Genomic DNA, 21,035 nt, shown 5'->3' with positions numbered 1-21,035 from the left:
AAAAGTCAGTCGTGTGTGTGTGTGTGTGTGTGTGTGTGTGTGTGTGTGTGTGTGTGTGTGTGTGTGTGTGTGTGTGTGTGTGTGTGTGTGTTCATGTTCATGTTCATGTAAGGCTCAGTCATCTAGTAAACCATCTGCTACTGCTAAATATCACAAGCTCTCCTATAGCAGAGATCTGGTTTGCTTCAGAGTTTGATTTGCAGAGTGGTTTTTACATACCCAGCATATTGCATTTTTGGGAATGGCTCCACAAGAAGGGTGTGAAACGGAAACATCAGTCAAAAGTTCAGAGCATTAAAAAGCAACGTCTTCCTTCTTTGCTACACCATCTTCAGAAGTGAATGTATACAACCTTGGGAAAAACTCCACCCTTGATGCTGGCAGATGTCCCGGTCACTATAGGCATCCTCAGCTGGACGCAGCAGTGACGTGTCTGTCCATTCCCGTTCAGGAGCATCAGGCCACAGTCTGCCGTTTGCTTCAAAATCATGACTGCTGTTTTGTAGAATAGAACTTGGGACACTCGATGTTTGCTCTGTTTGGGATGATGATGATCGATGAATCACAAAGTCTTCCTCAAGTCATGCTCGTGCAAAATTGAGTTCTGAATGTAAAACGAGCAGGTTTCACATTTCAAGTCTACTTTTTTAAAACGAGTGAGTGAACACGTAGAGCCCTAGTACATGCCCCACCCCCCGCCACACTGCCTATACAGTAGGTGATGTTCCCTCTTGGTTTATTGGTTTTAAATGGAGTATATCATTTGATAAATTAAATGTTAATTGGTTTATGCTGTCCTCTTGTACATTTTCGCTTTCAAGATGCAGTATGCCTTAATTTTCTTCAGAGAACCAAATTCAGGAGGGTTGTTAACCTACACTAATTAAAACACTAATAGATGAAGTGTGTAATGACTCAGAGAAACCGTTTCAGAAACCCCATCTCTGAGTTCTGTCTAATTTGGGCGTTATTAGTGGCAAACACCCCCCCCCCCCCCAGCGCCTTACCTTTTCCTTTCTATAATTTTCTGAAACCAGTTTCCATTGAGCCCTATTGGGTTTACCAGATACCAGAGTGATATCTTTTAGAAACAGACTAAAAACAATATATATATAAATATATGGAATTATATATACATCTTCTAGTTCATTTTTAGGCCCTGGTTAAAAAAAAATATAACTCCTTTTTATATTTTGGAAAACAAATGTTTACTTTTTATCTTTGACATGCATGCCAGTTTATTGTATCTTTGCTATACTTTTTTTGAGCCGTTTATAGTTTATCTTCCTGTAAATGTCAAGTCTTTGGAACAAATCCAACAACAAAATTTAGGCTCCAGTGTCTGTAGATTTAGGCTTGTTGACTCACGTGGGCCAGCGGGCAGGGCTGTGTGGAGAGAGGCTAACATTTGATGTAATCGCCTACCTGGGATGTCTTTTATGCCAGGTAAATTCTGTTTTTCATAAAATAAATGCCATAAATACCCATGCAGTGTGCCTTTATTTTCTGCTCTTTGATCTGTAATGCCTCTCTACCATTTGCTTCCTTGCTGAATATCTGGTCCATTTATCTTAGGGTTGTCCAGTTCCACAGGACACTATTGCATGCGCATAACGACCGCTTTATAGACTTACGTTATGTTGTGAAAGGTTACAGCAGTACAGGCTGTTCGGTTTATCAGTGTCCTTGACATGAAGTTATAATGTAACTTATCCACTTGATTACTGATCATTTTATCTAAATATCATCCCAGAGATTGTTCACTATCACTAACTGCTGATGAGTGGATCTGAACTTCAGGGCTGTTAACAGTAAGAATGAATCGGCTTTTGTTTTGCCTCCTACAGAGGTGCTGTGGCATCTGAAATGTGCTAACAATGTGCATGCTGACCCTCCTAGAGTACTGTTTGTCCTAAAGAGATTTATGTTTATGTTGCACCAGAAAGTGCACTGTTCTCTCTGAGGTTGTTGGCTAAAATTATCATGTATACACTTTGTACCAAACAAGTTGGCATGTACACATCACACGCCATTTTCAAAGGCACAGATTAAGCCTAATCCTAGACTAAAAAGAATGTCCAATTACGATTAATATTGGCACTGCAATTTAGCCCAGCATTTGCCTTAATCCTTGCACGGAGGTGTACGTCTAATGCCGTTTTAAGAATCTTATCAGACAAACACTAGGTGGCGGTAATGCGCTATTTTTGATGGCTGGCTCACGACAAAAGCATCTCAATTACATATTACGAAATCACCAGTGAGACTTCTCAGCCTTTCAGTCCATTGCCTATAAAATGTAACATGTTGAATATGAAGTTCAATGGATCCAGATTACCTGTGGAAAGGTAATCGTAAAGGTAACGGGAATTCTATAAATGAAGACTGTGTAAGAAGATTAAGGGAAAGACGGATTTGGGCGCCATGCGTTACCATTTGGCACGCCATGGTCCCCGTGCTTGCGCACTCAGTGCCATGCATAGTTTGCTCTCGAAGGCTCATAGGATCGCGTGGATGTCCCTTCGCTGCAGCACATGAAAACACCTAGGAGCGGTTATTTCGGGGTGATGGATCAGTGACCCAACTTCCGTGACAAGTCATCACGCTGGAAGCTGAAAGTCATTGTTCATTTCAAATGCACTAAGCAAATGCAGTCCAAGAGGCTATTGTGCAGTGGGCGATTCGTCTGCTCTGGCTGAATATGCTTCTGTTATGCAAATGTTGCAGTGTAGTTTGAACGGTTTCCTGGCGGGTCACGGCGCCGTGTTGCTGCGCCGATGAGTTCGTATGCTGTATAACGGGATTACACGGTTAACCAACTCGCATATTGGTTATTTCCGTAAGAGTGATGCGTAATTGTTCGCTCTACGCGGGGCTGTAAGCAAAAACTGTTGTTGCAGTAACCGAGGCTCTGCAAACTGCAAAAGCAAGCACACGTTTAGGCCACAATAAGTGGGTGATTATCGAAGTAATTCATGAATACCTATTACCAAGCGCCGGGCGTTTAAACATCACGTTTCGATGTGGTATTCAGCGTTTTATATCTTCCGAACAGTCGTTAGATGCAGAAACTTCGGGGTCACCGACCTTCTCGCACGCGGACGCGCGCGACCGGAACCCAGATGCTGTCTCGCCGCCCTTTCTCTTTGCCTCGCGCGTGCACGCGCTCCCGCACAGCCCTATGGCTCTGAGCGGAGTCGAGGACTCAGAACACCCGAGACGGCGAACGGGAAAACGCCAGAAAGGATTTTTTTAAAAAGGACATCTGAGCTGGGAAATCGTCGCAGGTCCACGCGTTAACGGCGATTCTCCAACTCGAAACATCCCCCTTTTGTCTTTGCAAAGAAAGAAACTGCAAACTACATTTTCTTTTCTTTTTTTGCAGGACTTGATTCTTTTTGAGTTTCTACGTTAACGGATACGTTATAGCGTGGCCGTGGATCGCTTAGTTTGTCGAAAGGATACGTTGTCACACTGTAGGTGGGAAGTTTGCGAAACAACTTTGTCCGAGCTGTCGGATGCGGCTTTGCCGTCTTTGCGGAGTTGCTTTAATTGCTGTGTGTGTAAAGGAGTGTGCGATCGGGCTGAAGGAATACAGCGCAGAAGACAGCGCATGAACTCGCTCCTTCGCCTCTTGGTATTGGAGTGAGAGAACGCGCCGACATCGTGCGTAAAAACTGGTCAGCGGTGTTTTTTCCAGTGGTTTTCCAAGGCGAATATTTATCTCGGAACATAGCCGGAGACTGCTGGATTCACGATGAAGAAAAGAAAAGTGCAGTGATTCACGGGAGAAAATTCAAAAGCTTGTTGAGCAGACCTTTCGGCATAAGTTCTGACTTCGTACTCTCCGTATTCATGATTTATCTCGATGTATCCACAGCACTTGCAGAAAAGAGCATTCTTTTGAACTGTGTATAACTGTTTTTGCGCTAAGATACAGAGGCATTAACCGACTCTCCCGAAAGCAGGAATTGAACTGGATTTGTTGCGAAACCTGTTTGAACATTTTTGGCTTCGAGGTCGGTCCTCGTCCCGTGGACTGCATCAAGCCCGTTTGGAACGCCAGCGTCTTGTCGGCATTGCCGGACAGAGCTCCGCGGTTCCTCGGCTGCACCGTCGCCGACATGGAGGAGTGGAGACAGTGCGGTCGCTGGTTAATAGACTGCAAGGTTTTGCCGCAGAACCACCGGGTCGTCTGGCCTTCGGCGGTCGTGTTCGACTTGGCTCAGGCGCTTCGGGATGGTGTCCTCTTGTGCCAAATGCTTCACAATCTATCCCCGGGATCCGTGGACTTAAAGCAAATCAACTTCAGGCCTCAGATGTCCCAGGTAACTCGCGGCAGTAAACGTCAAAGCCGTTGACGCGTTTTGGACTGGGTGGGCTTGCTGTGTATTTGGAAGTTGGAGTTTGTGCACTCGGTAAATCCGTTCCACGCAGTCTCTTCTCTCCCTCCAAGTGATCATGGGCTGCGCGGAACGCCACCGTCTCATCAAGTCTAAGTCTACCGAGAATATACCGAGTAGTTTGTTTGTTTGTTTGTTTGTTTGTTTGTTTTTTAGAGACGTAAAACATAAAATGAATATCTTTGTTCGGCGTTTCTGTGTTGTGATGAGATCTGTTAGTTAGTTCTCTGCGCAGTATAGACTATGAAAGAGGCCTGAGTTGATTTTCCTCTTTTATACACACACCAGCTTGTCTGTTGCAGTACAGCGGGGTCAAGAGGATGTGCATGCTTTCCAGGATGTGGTCTGTGACTTGCAGGATACGGGGCTGCTCACCTGCTCGGCTCTGTGCCTTTGTGATCCACCCGCGTAGTAAAAGCCAAACTTTGAACTCCTAGTGCATTGTGACGTGTTTTGCTCAGCTGCGTGTGTGCTGCATGGGCTTGGGGTTTCTCCTGTCCGGGGGGGGGGGGGGGGGTTCTGGGGCGAGGCACAGGAGGAACGATGATGGTGATAATGGGAGGCTTTCGTTCAGTTAGCACAAAACAGGAAAAGCTTGCTGTGAACTGTTGATTGGAATGTCAGGAATCTTTTGTGAAGGAATCCCAAGGGGCAAATATTTCCAGTATCTCATACTTCTATTGTGTGTGTGTGTGTGTGTGTGTGTGTGTGTGTGTGTGTGTGTGTGTGTGTGTGCGCGCGCATGTGTACGTGTGCAAGAACACAAGTGCATTGCTGTTTCCATTTTTGTCCTTTTGTGGTGGCTGTGCTTTCCACATCTTAGCTTAGCCTCAGAATCAACATGACTTATCAAATGAATGCTCTCAAGGTGACAAGAACCTTTGCTCATGTGCACCGATCAGCCTGTACTCTTCTGTGAGCTCTGTGCCCGACAACTTCTCCTTTTGCGTTGCTTTTGTGTTTTTCGGACCCGTGTGGCAGTTGATACCGGACTCCATACATCGTGCTCCATTTGACTCTGCGATCTCACCTGTGGAGTCGTGCACCCGCCACATCCCGGGGGGGATCGCCGGAACCTTTTGATCCAGACCACTGTCTTCCCAGGCCGAAGGAGCTCACCTGCTTTTCTCCTGTGACAAATTGGGTGAAGGGGAGAACTGGCAGCAGAATGGAGGCAGTGATTTATAAGCCCAAAAGGTCACGGTGTACTTTGATACACAGTAGTCACTAATTTATAGCCTCCATTAAATCAGGGCCCAGTGATTACATGGCAGGTCCAAGGGGGAAGGCTACTGACACTGGAGCCAGTGATCTCCACGCTTTGCATTCCCTGACTAATCTACGCTGACCTATCGCCTGAACTGGTTTTCCTCCGTTCATAGTCTGTTTGGCGACTACAGCTTCCAGTTCCGGCACTTGCTGAACCAGTATCTCCAGTGAGATTCCGTTCCGAGGTGATTTGTGTGTTGCCAGCGATCGAAGCACAGCGATAATGGTCCCAGCATTAACTCCACACCTATAACGTTTATGGTGATCCCACTGGAAGCTGATGAATGCTGGAAGCTTTAACTCTGCACACTTCATGCGGTCAAACTGGCTCCAAACAGCGGCAGCAGGACGGAAGGGCCTGCCTGTAATGAATAAGGCGAGTCTTACTGGGCTGCGCCTCCGTCCACTGAGCCTATTGTTGATGAGATGGGAGATAACCCACAAGTCTTGGCGCGGGCTGGCGGCAGAGCAGGCGGAGACCTCGTACTGTTGGTGTCAGTCACGTGGAGAAACAGAGAGGTGGTTTTCATCTTTCTTGTGATAATGAGGTTTGAGGTCACCAACCCGTGAATGTTGTCTTTGTCCAGAATGTACCAAGAATTGTGTGTGTGTTTGGTTAGTCTCTGTCTGTCTCTTCTGTCTGCATTTACGAAGAAACACACTTTCCTCATGTTTTACTTGTTCGCAAGGCAGATTTTAAAGGCAACACCATCCACGCTTGTTGATTGTTGTGTGTTTCTTGTGAAAGGCTTAGATGGTATTGATTTCTCGGGGGGGGGTTTAACATCCTGAGGGTAGGCTGGAGAGAGGATGGGAAAGGCCACAAGGCTCTGTAGGCAGCGCTGGGTGTTTCGAGGAGCTGTTTTGAGCTCTGGATGGTATAGCCTGGTATTTTCACCGTACCGGAGCGTGGGGGGCGATCAGAGGCCTCTCCCTCGGGCTCGTTGTCTGATGGAGACAGCTCTGTGATTTGCTTTTCAACCCTTGTGTGCGTTGTTCTAATTTTTGGTGTTTTTTTTTGTTTTTTTTTGTTTTTTGCCTCTCATGTACCTCTGATAGAAAAGTAGTAGCAAGTGCCTCTGGGTGTGATTCAAGCAGCTACAGTAACCGTGTGTGCGCTTTTGCGTGCGCGTGTGTCTGTACACGCAGGTATCTGGTACCTTTTGTTTAGACTCCATCGCCACTGGCTGAGCCCTGGGGATGGCTGCTCTCTCTCTCTCTCTCTCTCTCTCCCTCTCCTCTCCCAGCGGGGTCTGCTCCCCTCGCTCTGCTGGGCTGCTGGGAGCGTGCTGCGCTAGCTTGTGCCTCTTGCGAAGGGTAGCTATACATCCGTGGGCGCTAATTGACCCACAGGGTGTGCGGAGGAAGGCTGATTGTTTAGCATTATGCTTCTGTACCCCCCCCCCCCTTTGCTTTTTACAACCGCATGTGTCATGCTTGACTTTATGTTCTGGAGACTGATGTGATCAAAACAGTCATTCCCGTCACGGCAAGAATAGGTTTTGTTTTACAAAGAGTCTATTCAGATTTTTCTGTCTTTATCAAAGGCCTTCTCTGCTGAATCTCTCTCTCTCTCTCTCTCCCCCTCTCTCTCTCTCTCTCTCTCTCTCTCTCTCTCTCTCTGTCCTCAGCGTCTTATTCGCCATATTCTTTCCAAGTTCCTTTGTTTGCTGAGTAATCCCCCTGACCTCACTTCCTGGCTCCTGCATCAGTCGAGCTCCTCCGGCTTTGGAGCCGAGTTGCATGTGGGTCTTTGTGAGCTCTTCTCGATGGGCTGTGGCCAGGAACACACTCGCACGTACCGCTCCCCCATTAAACATTTATACACGAGACAGAACGCATCGTAGCTAGTTCCACTTTCCTTAAGTAAGGAGAAATGTGTGGCAGGACTGTGGTTATATAATGGTGAATGCTATGACTATAGTTATGGGTTGATTGTTTGCCATACATTATTAGGATTTATTTTGTCAAAATGATGAAATGGAAGCCATCAGATGTACAAGATGTTTCAGAATGTGTACCCTAATTTAATGTACCCTAAACACTCTTGTCTACTGTTCTTAAACTATGCAAACCAGTGTGTACGCTGGTAAACTCTGTACACTGACTTGAGAATGACTCAATATACTGTCTGCTAGTGGCTATACTGTCTGCTGCTGTCTCTTACTGTCTGCTAGTGGATTTGGGATGAAGCGTCTTCATCAGTGCTTGAGTTAACGTGCCTTCCTGAGCACTCTCAACTCCGGATTGCCGTGTGTGGAGGGGTGGCTGTAATCTGGAGGCAGTTGCTATGTCCCTTTGGGGTAACTTTAATCTAGCCATTCTGGATATTTTGGTAACCTTTGACCTGTGACGGCTGGGTGTAAGTGGTCTTCATCTCTAGTTCTTGTTAGGGCAACTTCCTGGGTCGTGTCATGTCTGAATGATTTAGTGGGTGGCTCCTGAGCTCTTTTTTGAGGTGTGACACATTTGGTGCTGATTTAGATGATGGCAGTGCTTTCTTCTCTCCCCATGAGACACCTTTATAAGGCAGTTTGAGTCATCTGGAATGGTTCTTCATCCATTCACTGCTTGCTTTTCTTTCTGGTATTTAGTATTTTGCTGCTTCCTTGTCCTCTAGGGCTTGGAGGCTTGACTGGCCAGAAATCAGATTCCCATCGTGTTTGGCCCAAATTTGTCATTGGTGATTGGCTCTCGGTATTGACTAAATATTTCAGCCAATCAATAGAGCAAATTTTGTGAGCCAAACTTCACTATGTGCACTGAAAGGAAACATGATCATTCTGGGAATGAATTTATTTATTTATTTATTTATTTATTTATTTATTTATTTTTTACAATATCTGGCACATATCAAACCAAAGCTACATAACATTCTAAATTATTTAAGGAACATAGCTTTTAAATGATGTAAAGTATAGCGTTCAGCCGTCAACATTTTGTTAATAAGTTACTGCTTGTTAATAAGTTAACTTGTTTGGAGTATTTGCTTTGGCGGGTTCATCCCTTTCCACCGTCAACGACGGTAAGAAGCAATGATCCCACGTTAATTAGCTATGGCACAGAACTACTATACAAAATGCCCTGAAGGATCTCTCATACAGAAGCGTCGACACTACACAGCTTGTATCTGAACTGAAATAACCCAGTGGCACTGCTTTACAATTCTAGAAATGTGCTGTGTTGCATTTTGCTGTGACATGTTACCCTCGCGAGCCTTCCACATGTGGGGCTCTTGCTTATGTGATGCCGAAGCTACAGAAGCTGCACCTCAGCCATAATGTCTTCCTGCATCTCTTCTTTTTTTAACGCGGCAGGAGCTTTGCACGGCGGCTGTAAAGCGTTCATGTGCGCAGGTGATTGGTTTTTGTCGTGTTATTTTATATCCACTTTCTTATATGCAGTTAAATGCACAATTGGCCGCATCGGTTGTAATAGTAGTCATTGCTCTTGATGGCTCAGAAAATGGTGCTCTGGGCAAGAATAGATAATGGGGGGAGCCGTCGGTGCTCCGTTCTGCCTGCGTCTCTGTCTCACTCCTCCGCTGGCAGACGGAGAATCCCGATTGCAAAATGCCACCGCATTACTTTCTTCGCTTTTATGTCTACTGCCGACCGCCGAGCTGCCCTCCGGACTGCGATTGCCGTCACGCTCAGATGCTTTCCCGGGCCCGGCTTTGAGGGAGCCGACGATTTAGTAGGAAAATGGCCTCGGAACGAGGAGAAAGCAACACGAGGAGCTTATGTTTGTAAATGAAGCTCCATCTGCACACACTTCGGCGTGGCATGTTAACGCGGATGGGCCGGCGAATGAGACACGACCCTTTTTTAGGGCGTGCTTAGGCATGCGCCGCCGTGCGCAGCCTGCAGGAGCCGGCAGGAGCCTGGCGTGCGCGGAGTGGCACGAGCAGATGGCCGTGTCTCCCTGGACAAGTTCCTCCTCCTCTTCTCTCCCCTGCCCTCCAACTCCTGGTGTTTTTGATGTTTTCACACATCATTGCAATTTGTGTCTTTTTGAAGGTTGCTTTGGGGGGTTTTTTTTTGCTTTGAAAAACCGCGTGTTGTGGTTGTGGCACGCGCGTCAGTGTGGGCGTGTGGAAGTGTCTTAACGCTGCCTGGTGAAGAAGGAGATAACAACATCAGGACAACACAGCAAGGAGGAGCGGTTCCCTAGTACTTCCTAAACATGCGTCTTCTAACCAGTGTCCCGCTGTGGTGGAAATAAGTTTTCCCCCCCATCTCCGCATATGAGCGACAGAGCTACGATCGTCTGTGATGCGGTTCTTTAGTGCACATGGTTCGCTCCATTTGCTGGAATTTCCCAGCAACACAATACCAGCCAATATCCCATTACGGAGCGGTATTGATCTCCTCTCATAATTGGCTATGGCAAGGAAGGGGACAGGTAGGGTTGCACCATTGGAGACAGTCCTGCAAAACACCACGGCCTATCGATGCTCTGGTTGGGGGACATGTCTGTTAATCATGCAAACACGACGGAGCAACAGAGGACCGTTTCCTCCTCTTATCTTTGTCTGCTCGAGCCTAGCTGCTTGATTTGTGACTTGTTTTAAAACTGGTTTCAAACAGCCCTCGCATTGTACTCTCCTTTTCAGCCCAGCATCCAAAAAATATTTAAAGGGCAATCCCAAGATATGTTTACCCATACGTGTCTTCACAAATTCTAAAAAGCCAGTTTCAAGGATTTTAGAGTAGAGATTTTCTAGTCACATTCAAATCTATTGCAAGAATGAACTTGTCTGTGGGCAGCCTATGTAGCACATTTTATTCAGAGCTCTTCCCAGCAAACCCTTTTCTAGTGTGTTCAACATTGCCTTGCTGACAGTGGTATTGCTAGCAAAGTACCATCATTGTAATCTAGAGCTGCTATCAACAGTTTCAGCTTGCTTTATTTCATACTCTGGTTCTCTTTTTTAAATTTTTGCTTTTTTCTAAAAAACTTCAGCTTTGTCATGTGCCTTTGCGTTGTCCAGGCGCAGAGGAGCCTGAATGGGGCTTCTTTTAAAAGGGGGTCGCTGTCATCGTTACCGGCACAGTGTTCCGTATGGAAATGCAGCACGATTTCCATCTCTCTTCCCTGCTCCCCCCAGCGTCATTTGTCCAACGGTAGGCAAATGCGCGCAGGTGGCGAGGGCGCAGAGTGCCGTTAGCACCGGGCGAGATGCAAACCAGCCAATTGCGCGCCGCCTTGCACTCTGAGCACATTTGAATCGCTTTGAATGCAGCAAGGCTGAAGGATTTTTTTATTTTTTTTAATTTGACTAATGCGAGATAACTTTTGAAACCATGTTACGGATCATTTTATCTGATGACTTTTGGGATTAAGTATGGCAAGTGGCATGGTTTTTCTCGCATGGGCCGATTCTTTTTCACGCTTTGTTCGACTTCTCTGACGTTTGCAACTGATAATAATGTTACAGCATGCTAATCTAATGTTCTACCAAGTAAATTATTACTTTTAGTGTATAATTCTTAACAGAGTTCATACATTAAGTCACTTTAGATATTGTTGAGCATCGTTTTTCTGTCCTCCTCTACCGGGACCATTTACTTTCCTCAGAAAGAAAAGCTCATGTTGACTGGCACTAGCTGATCTGCAGAACTCTGTGTTGTGATGAATGAGCTACTTACCTAGTCCTGTTCAGTGCTGTATGGCTCAACTCATTTCACTTGCAAATTAGATTCCCTGTAGACAAACGCAGATTAATTTGAACCACCCACCATAATTGGAAGAAACACGGCACAGTCATAGGTCTTCTGCTACCTGAGATTGGATGTCCTCAGGACCCACTAGGTGTCCATTCCCCGCCCCATGTGTGGAGACAAACCAACAAAAAAAATCAAGTTTTACAAAAGTTTTCCAAACACACTTTTGTTCCATTAAAGGGCTCTTGTCTCCAGTCTTGATGGATGGTGTCTGTGAAAGCAATATCCTGGGTGCGTGTTGAAGCTGAGAGTCCAGAAGGTTTGGCTACAGAGCAGCTTTTCCCATTATAGTTGGGACGAAGTTTGAAAACGTGCCGGCAGAAAAACCTTGAGCGTGATGAAGGTGGCGGTGTGTGGGGATCATGGGCGAAAACAATCGGGCTAGGGCAAGAAAGCGGTTCGGGTCAGAGACGTGAGAGAGGGCAGAGGGTGGGGCCCTGACCGAGAGCGAGGTCTTAGAGACTGCCTGAGGTGGAGTGGGGCCGCGCCCCGGCCACCTTTCCTCGGTCGTGTACTCTCCGTTAGAGAAGAGGAGCCTGGAAACATGTTGGGATGCGGGCGCAGCAGATGGCTGTAGCTAGCGGGGAGGGGTCTGCTGGCCTTCTGGCTCTTCCCTGTGCTAGGCCAAGGAGAGCCGTGCCGAGGTGCCGTAGCCCAGCCGGACAACGAGGAACATCTGGAAGAATAGAGGAGTTCAAAAACACACCCATCCCCACCCTGAGGAGCCGGCCTACTCCAGGCTAAGGAATGTGCTCAGGCACTGGACACCTAAGTTACAGGACTGTGTGTGTGTGTTGGGTGGGGCTTATTTAACATAAACCCACGTAAATTGACCTTTTCTTAAAAAACCAACAAAAAAAACCAACAGTTTTTAATCACAAGACTCATACACTACTGATACTTGGTGTTATTTCTATGAAATGAAATGAACCAGCGAAGTCTCATGTCAAGCATGTTGGACATAAAGCCTGTTTGTAATGCTCTACAGCTCTGATCCAAACTCTTACAAGAAACCGTTTTCTACTGTAGGAGTTACCGTTACCCCTCACCTCCGTTCCTTGTGGTTCAGACCGTAGAAATTAGAAGCACCACATCTTTACTCGCTGTATTCTCACACAAGTCAGGCTGTGCGCTTTAGCGATATTCTGGCAACCTGAATGAGATTTTTAGAGAAGTGCAAATAAGAAGTAAATGGATGTTTGACATTTTCGTAATTGATTTAATAATCTCTCTGATAGGTTAGCTTTGTAAATATACACTTTTTGGCTTTGGGGTGTGCCCGGAGCCTGCGTATGGTGTCATTAATATGCAAACATTGGTGTTCAGCTAGGCTCGCGCGGCCACAGGTGCAGCAGTTTAAAATAGAATCTGTGCTTCTGCTTTTCTGCTTCATCACTGATATTCTCCAGCCTCATGTAAATGTCTCCTGTTCTGACTCCTTTCATTGCAGAACCTCTGGGTCACAGATCCCTTATTCACCAGCGGCAGCTGGTCCTCATGTCCTCTCATATGACAAATTGCTAAAGCTTTGTTTTGGACAGGAACTTTTCATTCGGGAGGCTGGAGATTTGAGTTAGTGCATCGAACTGAGTGAGAACAAAAGCGTTTTCTTTCTTGGAAATGGATTTTTAGATTTTTTGGCGAGTGCTCAGTGGAGTATGTGCTTGCGGTACTTCTACAGTGCTCTGTAACACTTGGCAAAATATGTCAATATTTTGTCCCATAAAGATTTTCTATTCTGTAGCAGTGGTTTCAGGGGGGTTGTCCACTACGCTGTTTCTCTTTTTTGTCTTCAGAGTCCATTTGACAATAACAGTGCTATTTAAAATATTCAAAAATTTATATATATTGTATAATATAATATTAAAAACCATTCATATTCTTGTTAAACCAATCAGGTTAAGCCTCCATGGGCTCTGTAAATCAGTGGACTGAAAGGTTACGCTCAGCCAGTTGTCTTTGTCTAATGTCAAGGACAGGGGTGGGAAGGGGTTGTTAGCATTTGCACTTTGTCCTTTACAATCCAAAGTGAAAACAATACTCCCCTGAGCCACAACAAAACCACAGGGCCACTGATTAAAACAGCATTACGGCCTGTCTTTCAAGACACTTATTAATGAAATCCTTTCAGATGACGTCACTTCCAAGAAGTCTTAAACACGCCTAATCGTACTTTAGGGTCAAGGCCGAAATCAGCACGTTGCTATACACAACGTAATGTTTGTAAGGAGCGTTTAGGCTCCTTGTGTTGCTTCTATTGCACTTTTAAACATTAGTAGTGAATGTGCATATGTCTTATGTCTTTCAAATTGGGTGACTGTCCTCTGCTCTCCTCTGCTGACCTTGAGTTTGGATGCCTGAAGGAGTCTGGGATGGTGTTCAGTCTGAGGAGCCCCTCTGGGCAGCCTCTTGCGATGATGAACTGTGGAGTTCGGACCCATTAATCTTGCAGCCCCTACCCTTGATCTTCCTGTTCAGCCTCGTGTGAGCCTGGGGCAGGCTGGCATTACAAACAGTGCCGCACGGCTAAACCAGTCGGAAGGGCGACGCGCGCGCCAGCGTTTCTGATCACCGCCTCCAGTCCTTCAGCCCCAGCAGGCGACGGAGGTGACCGAGGTCCTTCACCGTATTCCCGCTGTTCCACAGACGAACCCGGAGCGTTCTGACGCACGTGTCTGTGGGCTTGATTCCCTCTGCAGGATGCTTGTCTCTCTTACCATCGCCTACTTAGTGTAGTAGAGGTCTGCGCAGGAGGTTAATAGAGGACACTGAGGTGAAACACAAGCGTTGGGACAAGACGCTTTCAGGTTCGCTCAGTACTTCATCAGTACTGGTGTTGGGGCTTCATCAGTACATCAGTACTGGTGTTAGGTCTTCATCAGTGGTGGTGTTGGGGTTTGTAGCTTTTACAGATTGTGCTTTAAGCTTGCGCATTACGGCTCATGTCTAAATGCGGGTCCCATGTTCTTCACCACTAATGTCATGTTTGTGGCTCTGCTAGATGGAGAAGTGTTGTGCTGCTTGCTGATATTTGATGTTGTTTGTTTAAATGTCAAACACAAATGTCATGATGAGATGTAGCTAACCTACAGTCCTGTTTCCCCCCCGTGTGGGCCTGAAGTAGACACGGACCCACACGAACGAATGGTGAGGGTTTAGGAGAGCAAATAAGGTAGCTGTATTTATCTTCCCAGTCAACATTGCCGGCAGGGGTTGCATCCGTGCGGAATGTTGATCAATGCATGTGTTTTACTGCTTAAAAATTCTGTCCATCCACACAGAATTTATGCCCACGCTTTGCAAAACATTCTTGCAAAAGCAGTAAATGTTAGTGGTTGACTTTCCTCTTATGTTGACACCATCAGAGCCCCCTGCTGTTCCTCGACTCTGTTCGGTTAGTCAGTGCTCCGTGCTGGTAACTTCAGTCTTTTTTCCATTTCTTGAACCACACGATCTGGGTGCTTTCCGAATTCAAGGAGTGGTGTTTTGATATTTCACTCATTGTTTGCGGTTTTGTGTCTCTGTCTGTCTCCTTAACGGCTCAGTCTCTTGGGGAGGGGCCGGACGGCTTCAGAGGCCAGGCCTTCCTTGACTGCTGCGGTCATCACGCCACATGTCCCACGCGGCGAGCTCCGTGTTCGTCCGCTGGGCTTGAGCCTGGAAAGGGTAGGGCTCTTTGCTCTCTGTGACGCACTAAATCTCCAATAAAACTGACAGTCACATGAGGCCTGTAATCACCCATCACCTCCTGCCCTGTCGGGAGAAGTACGCCTCGCTGTATGTCCTCAGGGTCTGAAAACATGGACGCACACACAGGCCTTTTCTGGACATTCAGCAAAACCTGCTTTGGTCTTTGTATTGTATTTAGTTCACACTTAGTATTGCATGGGGTTGAGAGAACCATCCCAGGAAGCTGCAGCTTGGGGTCTGGGCAGCAAAGAAAATTAGGCCAGTGCAATCTGCAAACAGTTATAATACATTACTGTATTCACACGATCCAGTCTAATCCTTGTAATCCTCTCAGTGCCCCAATCTTTCCGATCTAGAGGACTACGTGAAGGAATACTCTCTGCTAGGGGTTATTCTCACAACCTTTACAGCATGAAGGGAATTCAGAGGATTTTAGCTTTATTTTTTGTAAACACGATTCTTGGTATCGAGACCGAACGGAACGCCATTAATTAAGCAATTCTTTTTTTCCCCCATTAGCTTGTTGAACATGAGGAAAAGCACAGAGCAGAGAAAGAAACGGTGGGACAAGAAGCCCTTTAATGGTTTTAACCTTGAATAGTGTCTCACTAATTAAGGTACAGACCACAGGGCTCGTTTAGGAGACATCTAAAACAAAGGCTAATCAGAATAAAGGAAAAAGAAGAAGGGAAAAAACCCAAAATGTTTTCACACATATGCGGTTAATGAATTCCATAGCCCGGGGTAGTATTTGTATCTTGTAATGAGAATTGAGAAACATTGGAATTAATGACTCAATAACACTCGTTCGAGAACAACCGTCTACCCTCCTGAGCCCAGTAACTGGACTTTTGGGCTTCTCTACTTCCTTCTTGTCACTGTCTTACTCGCTTCAAAGAGAATTCCCAAAAAGTATCAGGAAAAACTATGGCAGCAGAATTTCCTCTTTTTGAGGCTATGCCAAACGGACCCCTTGAAGTCCGTTCTGCCATGAAGGCCTACCTGCAGCCTCTATGGCGGTTGGATGGAAGGATCTTGTTGTTCTGCTCACCTCAGGAACCTCACAGTAAACACCGGCTGTACGTAGGATTAGGATGAAACACTGGTCAACAGAGGACAGCAGCAGTAGTCTCAGGTGATAGGAGAACATGCTTTAGCAGTCTCTGGTGATAGGAGAACATACCTGACTTTTTGTACAGTTCTAGGGGGAGGTGTCATGGATCGGTGAGAAATGGGCCCGCAGATAGTCTACGTGGTGGTTGGTGATTGATTAGAAACAAAGTAGTGTCTCTTCCTGCCAAATTACAATGGAATTCCAGTGAGAGGACGGTCTGTATCGATGTGAATACGACTGAGGAAAACCCAGAACCCAGCAACAGGCTTCTGCAGTGTAGGGACTAACAGACCAGATCAGTGTCCTGAACAGGGCGGAGTTGTGATGGGTGGCGCCCTAACTGCACCCTTTCACTCCGTGGCTCGACCTACCGAATCCTGGAGGGGGTCAGCATGCGGTGAATGACTACTCGTTTTCTGCGCTGATGCTAATGTTTAGATTGTGTTTACATCCACCTTTTCGTCACCCAGACCACAGTAATCACTTCAGTATCAGTCGGGGTAAAACGGAACTGAAAGTGGACACGTGTGCTATCACTTCTTGGTTCAAAGCTTTCGGGAAAGAAAAAAAAATGCTTTTTATGCTGTTTGGATCTCTGGTTTACAAGCCTGATGGATGTTTGCGTCACAGATTCATGTGTGTGTGTGTGTGTGTGGTGCGGGTGGGTACGTGTACAGCTTCACAGTAGGGTGTCAGGACGGTGTGACTGAGGCAGAGTCACAATTCTGTGATGCTGAAAAAAACAACATGGATCTTTAAACTCTCCTTCATGGCAGGCTGGTTACCGTCCCTGATGCTTGTCATAAGGCCAGTTTCAGCTTCCGGGGAACTCTTGAACTGGTGTGCTGCACACAAGCGTGCACACACAACCAGCCACGTGTCAGTCGGGGTCAGGCCCCTGCACCTAGCACGAGGGATTATGTTTTCATTCGGTGAATATTCAACCCATCAGCCGGTGGACGTGTCCCCACGGAGGCTCCGGCGCTTTGTCTCGCTCTCTGTGGCCTGTGTTTTCCACTCATTAAGGACCATGTTCAACAGTGAAGCGTCTTATTGGATTAGAGCTGGAGGCAGGCGTGTAAGCACACGTTCAAAGACACCATCGTCTCATCTGGTGCTTTCCTGCCAGATTCCCTCCCTCCTGATCTCTACTCTCCCACACTTGCATCCTCCCCCCCCCTTTCTCTCTCTCTCTCTCTCTCTCTCATATACTTGCCCACACAGGAAACCATTAAAAAAATGTTTTGTATATTAATCGCTCGCAGAGACACCTATGAGAAAGAAAGAATCCGGTATGAGCAAATGTTAACGTTTCTTACTGAGCGCAGGGTTCGCTTTATCTCTCTTTATCATGCCCTTATTACATGCCGATCTGAAGCAGATGTTTTAAGATTTCAGTGTACAGCAACTCCGATGTAACTCGCCTCTGTCCTCACCAGCTGACAGCTCACTCACTTCCCGCTGAACAGACGACCACGTAATGTTTTTACTTTCTAAACGTGAATTTTCATTCTTGTGAATGACATTTTCTGCCTTGTCCCAAAACTTTGGCTCGATACTCATTCAGGAATTTTATATTTTAATGTTTACTAAATTATTAGCGTGTTGGCAGTGGATTGGTTTCAACTTCACACACACGTCACACTCTTGAAAGTGATATGTAATGGGCCAAAACAGACACATGAGCAGGCTGTTTGTTCAGTGAAATGACCACAAAGCTCCAGAAATTCTGTCTGTGTGTGGTTATAAGGCACCATGATATTAATTTTTGTTACAAATGTTCAGAAAAGGCCAGCCTGGAATACTTAAACTTTAAGAAGCGGACGTAGTGCATTATAAACCAATTTAAATTCAGACCGTTATGGTTGTTTTGGGAAAGTAACTGAACTGGAAGAGTAAGGAGAAGAAATGGATGATGTACTGGGGGGGTATCCCCCCCCAATAGAGGCACCATTAGTGAGTATCGCATTTTCATCACATCCTTTCACAGATGACAGCTTATGTAATGTGTTTCTACTTGGTGGCAAAAAAAAAAAAAAAAAAAAAGTCTCTCGGTGAAGCGGAAATGTCTTTTCTGCACTAGGGAATTTCCTTAAATATTGCACAACATTTCTGGCCCGCAGTAATGATTTAGAATGACGGAGAGTGAGTGCATATTTTGGAAGCCGGGGGGGGGAATGGCTGTTCCCCACCAGCGTGCGTCTGCCTGGTTGAGTGTCGAGGCCGAGAGGAGGCTGAGAGAGAGAGAGAAGGACCAGGAGCCACCAGTGCTCTGCTGCCGCGGTCTGCTCTCTCTGGTAATGAGAGGAATCACGCGCTGCTGCCTGCCACGCCTGCCCACATCCCACAGTTTATTATTAGCCTCTTTTATTCTGTTAGGCGCTATGAATTATGGCTCTCCCGCAATCCCTGGCTGTGAGTGAGTCGGTGCTCTGGTTTAATATGAGAACCTGTTAGTGTTTCCTTCTGTCTCTGGCCTCGCGCGTTGGCTCCTGCTAATGGTCAGGGCTCCTCGTTTTAGGCTAAAAATACCCCAGGATGTGGAGGGGTGGCCAGCAGGCTCGGTGTTGCCCCACGAAGGAGCGATTAGCGGCGGCTATCGGCCTGGACGATGGCAGGCTCGTGGGCCAGGACGGAAGAGCCGTGATTAGGAGCACAGCTGAGCTGCGCTTCCGGCCCACTCGATCAGCACGGAAGCTTGGTGTGTGTCAGCAACCCTGGGCGATGTCAACGTAAGGGTAACCTTCCCATTCTGCGTCTGGAATTACGTTGCATGGTCCTTTTTTTAAAAACATATTAGAACATCTCTCTTCTATTGTTTTTTTTAAGCAATGAAAGGTGATCCTAGAAGAAACTCTTCCAGAGAAAATGGGGAGGGGGTGGATGGTGCCGACTGTTTATTTCTCTGATAAACTGTGTTGCTTCTCAAATTCGTGCCGGAAGCCTCCGGCTGATGAAAGTTGGGTCAATGATTTAATGACTATGTAAAGCTGTGTGAATGGAGACCAGTGTTCACGCTGCCCTGCCCTTATTAGTGAGTAGAGGTGTGTGGAAAGCAGAATATGCATATCGGGAAGTGCTTTGCACAGGTCCTCGCGGTGGGGGGTTGGGAGCCCCCTCTCCCCAGGAATAGTTCATGGGGAATGCAAGAATGCCTTCAGTTCCAGGAAGCAAACGCGTTGAGAAATGCACATTGTTGCGAGTGATGCAGTCTCAGCACTGACGGCTTTCAGGGTTGGTTACGCTTTTGTTTACAGTTTGTAGCCTTACACTGCGATCGTCTGGGCACGGTAATGAGACTCGGTGTTCGGGCGCTGTCGCTAGGAAGGAGCCGCCGTTACTGCGTAGCACAGCGTGTCTGCCTACGCCTTCCGAGGCCATCTATGTCATCAGCCTGGCCACTGCTTGGAGACCACTCCCTCAAGATTGTATTTGTTTACATTTGTGCCATTTAGCTGATGCTTTTATCCAAAGTGACTTACAACTGTGACTGAATACAACTCGAGCAAATAAGAGTTAAGGGTCTTGCTCAGGGGCCCAACAGTGGCAACTTGGCAGTTGCCAGGAACTGGCAACCTTCTGATTACTAGTTGAGTTCTAGTTGCAAACTGTTTTCTGTCTGGAAAGTATTTGCTTTTCCTTAATAGATTTCTAGTGTTGTCCATGGCTGGTTCTTGTCAGTAATATATAACAGGATTTCAGCGATTGTGTCTCCGAAGCAGCATCTGAGATGCCTGTTAGCAGTTTGTCATAAAAGTAGCTCCTTGAAAATTTCATTAGGAAAAACTGATCCTAGGTCAGCATGGTCAGCAGCTCGAACCGAGCTCACCTTGCTCTGTATATTCGCAGCACCTGGCTCACCTATGGCTCTTTCAAACCATGCTGAACATGTGACGCACTTTACGGGGTTGGATTTTTTTATTTCAGTATGAATATTTTCGCTCCGAGGTGCGTCTAAAGCAGACATTTCTGCTTTGTCATATTGCTGTCTCCCGCACCCCCCTGTTTGTGAAGTCACATGCAGAGATCCTGCCTGCTCAGGTTTGACAGCAGTACCGCTAAGCCAACAGCTAACTGACAGTTGCTGCTACCAGACACACAGGAAATATAAATCTTTGTCCATCTCTCTCTCTCTCTCTCTCCCTCTCTCTCGCTCATTTGTTCTTTTTCTCTTGTTAGTCTTCCCACTACTGCGTCACATCTTGGCAACGGCACTTTGAACCTTTCGAAATCCTAAATACTAAATTGCTCTTTAAATTGGGCGATTCCTTGGGCCTCCTGTTTTCTCCCTGAAGAAGAGAATAAGAGTGGGGGAAAAAATGTATTACGAGTGAGTCGTCTGGTCAGGCATGCTGGGCCACTCCTGTCTGAAGCATCCAACACCCAGCAGGGCCGTGTTTCTGTGTTCTCTCCTTCTCAACAGCACCACTGCTTAACTGGGGTCTTAACCGTCGGGCTCGGTCCACGCAGCCATCAAGACCCAGCCTGCTCGGCCGTGCTGCCCTTGCTCAACCCTGCATGAATTTCCTGTTCTTTTTTTTTCTGAACCAGTGAGCCTGAGGTCTTCTTGCAGGCATCAATATTTCATGAGTAACAGGTGTGAGAAGCAAAAGTGAACCCGACAGACTGAACCAAACCCTGCCATACGTTTTCTCTCATCCTGGCGAGGCTTGTGTCTGCCACCTGGTACCGGACCCGGACACAGCAACAGGACGAAACGCAGGCCTGAAACGTCTCCAAGCACAGTTCACAGAGTCAATCAATGGACTATTGATCATGGGATGAGTACTTCAGGGTTTCGGAGGCTGCAAGCAAATTATCGATATCCAATTG

General features: G+C 46.6%; 1 protein-coding gene across 4 annotated transcripts in view; it reads left to right on the top strand.

Annotated features, from left to right (window-relative positions):
• Positions 1–3,182: 3,182 nt before the first annotated feature.
• vav2 (vav 2 guanine nucleotide exchange factor) overlaps positions 3,183–21,035 on the top strand; it is a 111,530-nt gene continuing 93,677 nt past the window's right edge. For all 4 annotated transcript variants that reach the window (XM_027004193.2, XM_027004195.2, XM_027004192.2 and 1 more), the window contains exon 1: positions 3,183–4,328. In XM_027004193.2, the coding sequence (XP_026859994.1) occupies positions 4,125–4,328 (204 nt within the window). In that variant the 5' untranslated portion in view covers positions 3,183–4,124. The remainder of the gene's footprint in view (positions 4,329–21,035) is intronic.

This window comes from Electrophorus electricus, chromosome 6 (genome assembly GCF_013358815.1).
Source record: "Electrophorus electricus isolate fEleEle1 chromosome 6, fEleEle1.pri, whole genome shotgun sequence".
Classification (NCBI taxonomy): domain Eukaryota; kingdom Metazoa; phylum Chordata; class Actinopteri; order Gymnotiformes; family Gymnotidae; genus Electrophorus; species Electrophorus electricus.
This window is presented reverse-complemented; position numbering and strand designations above follow the sequence as displayed.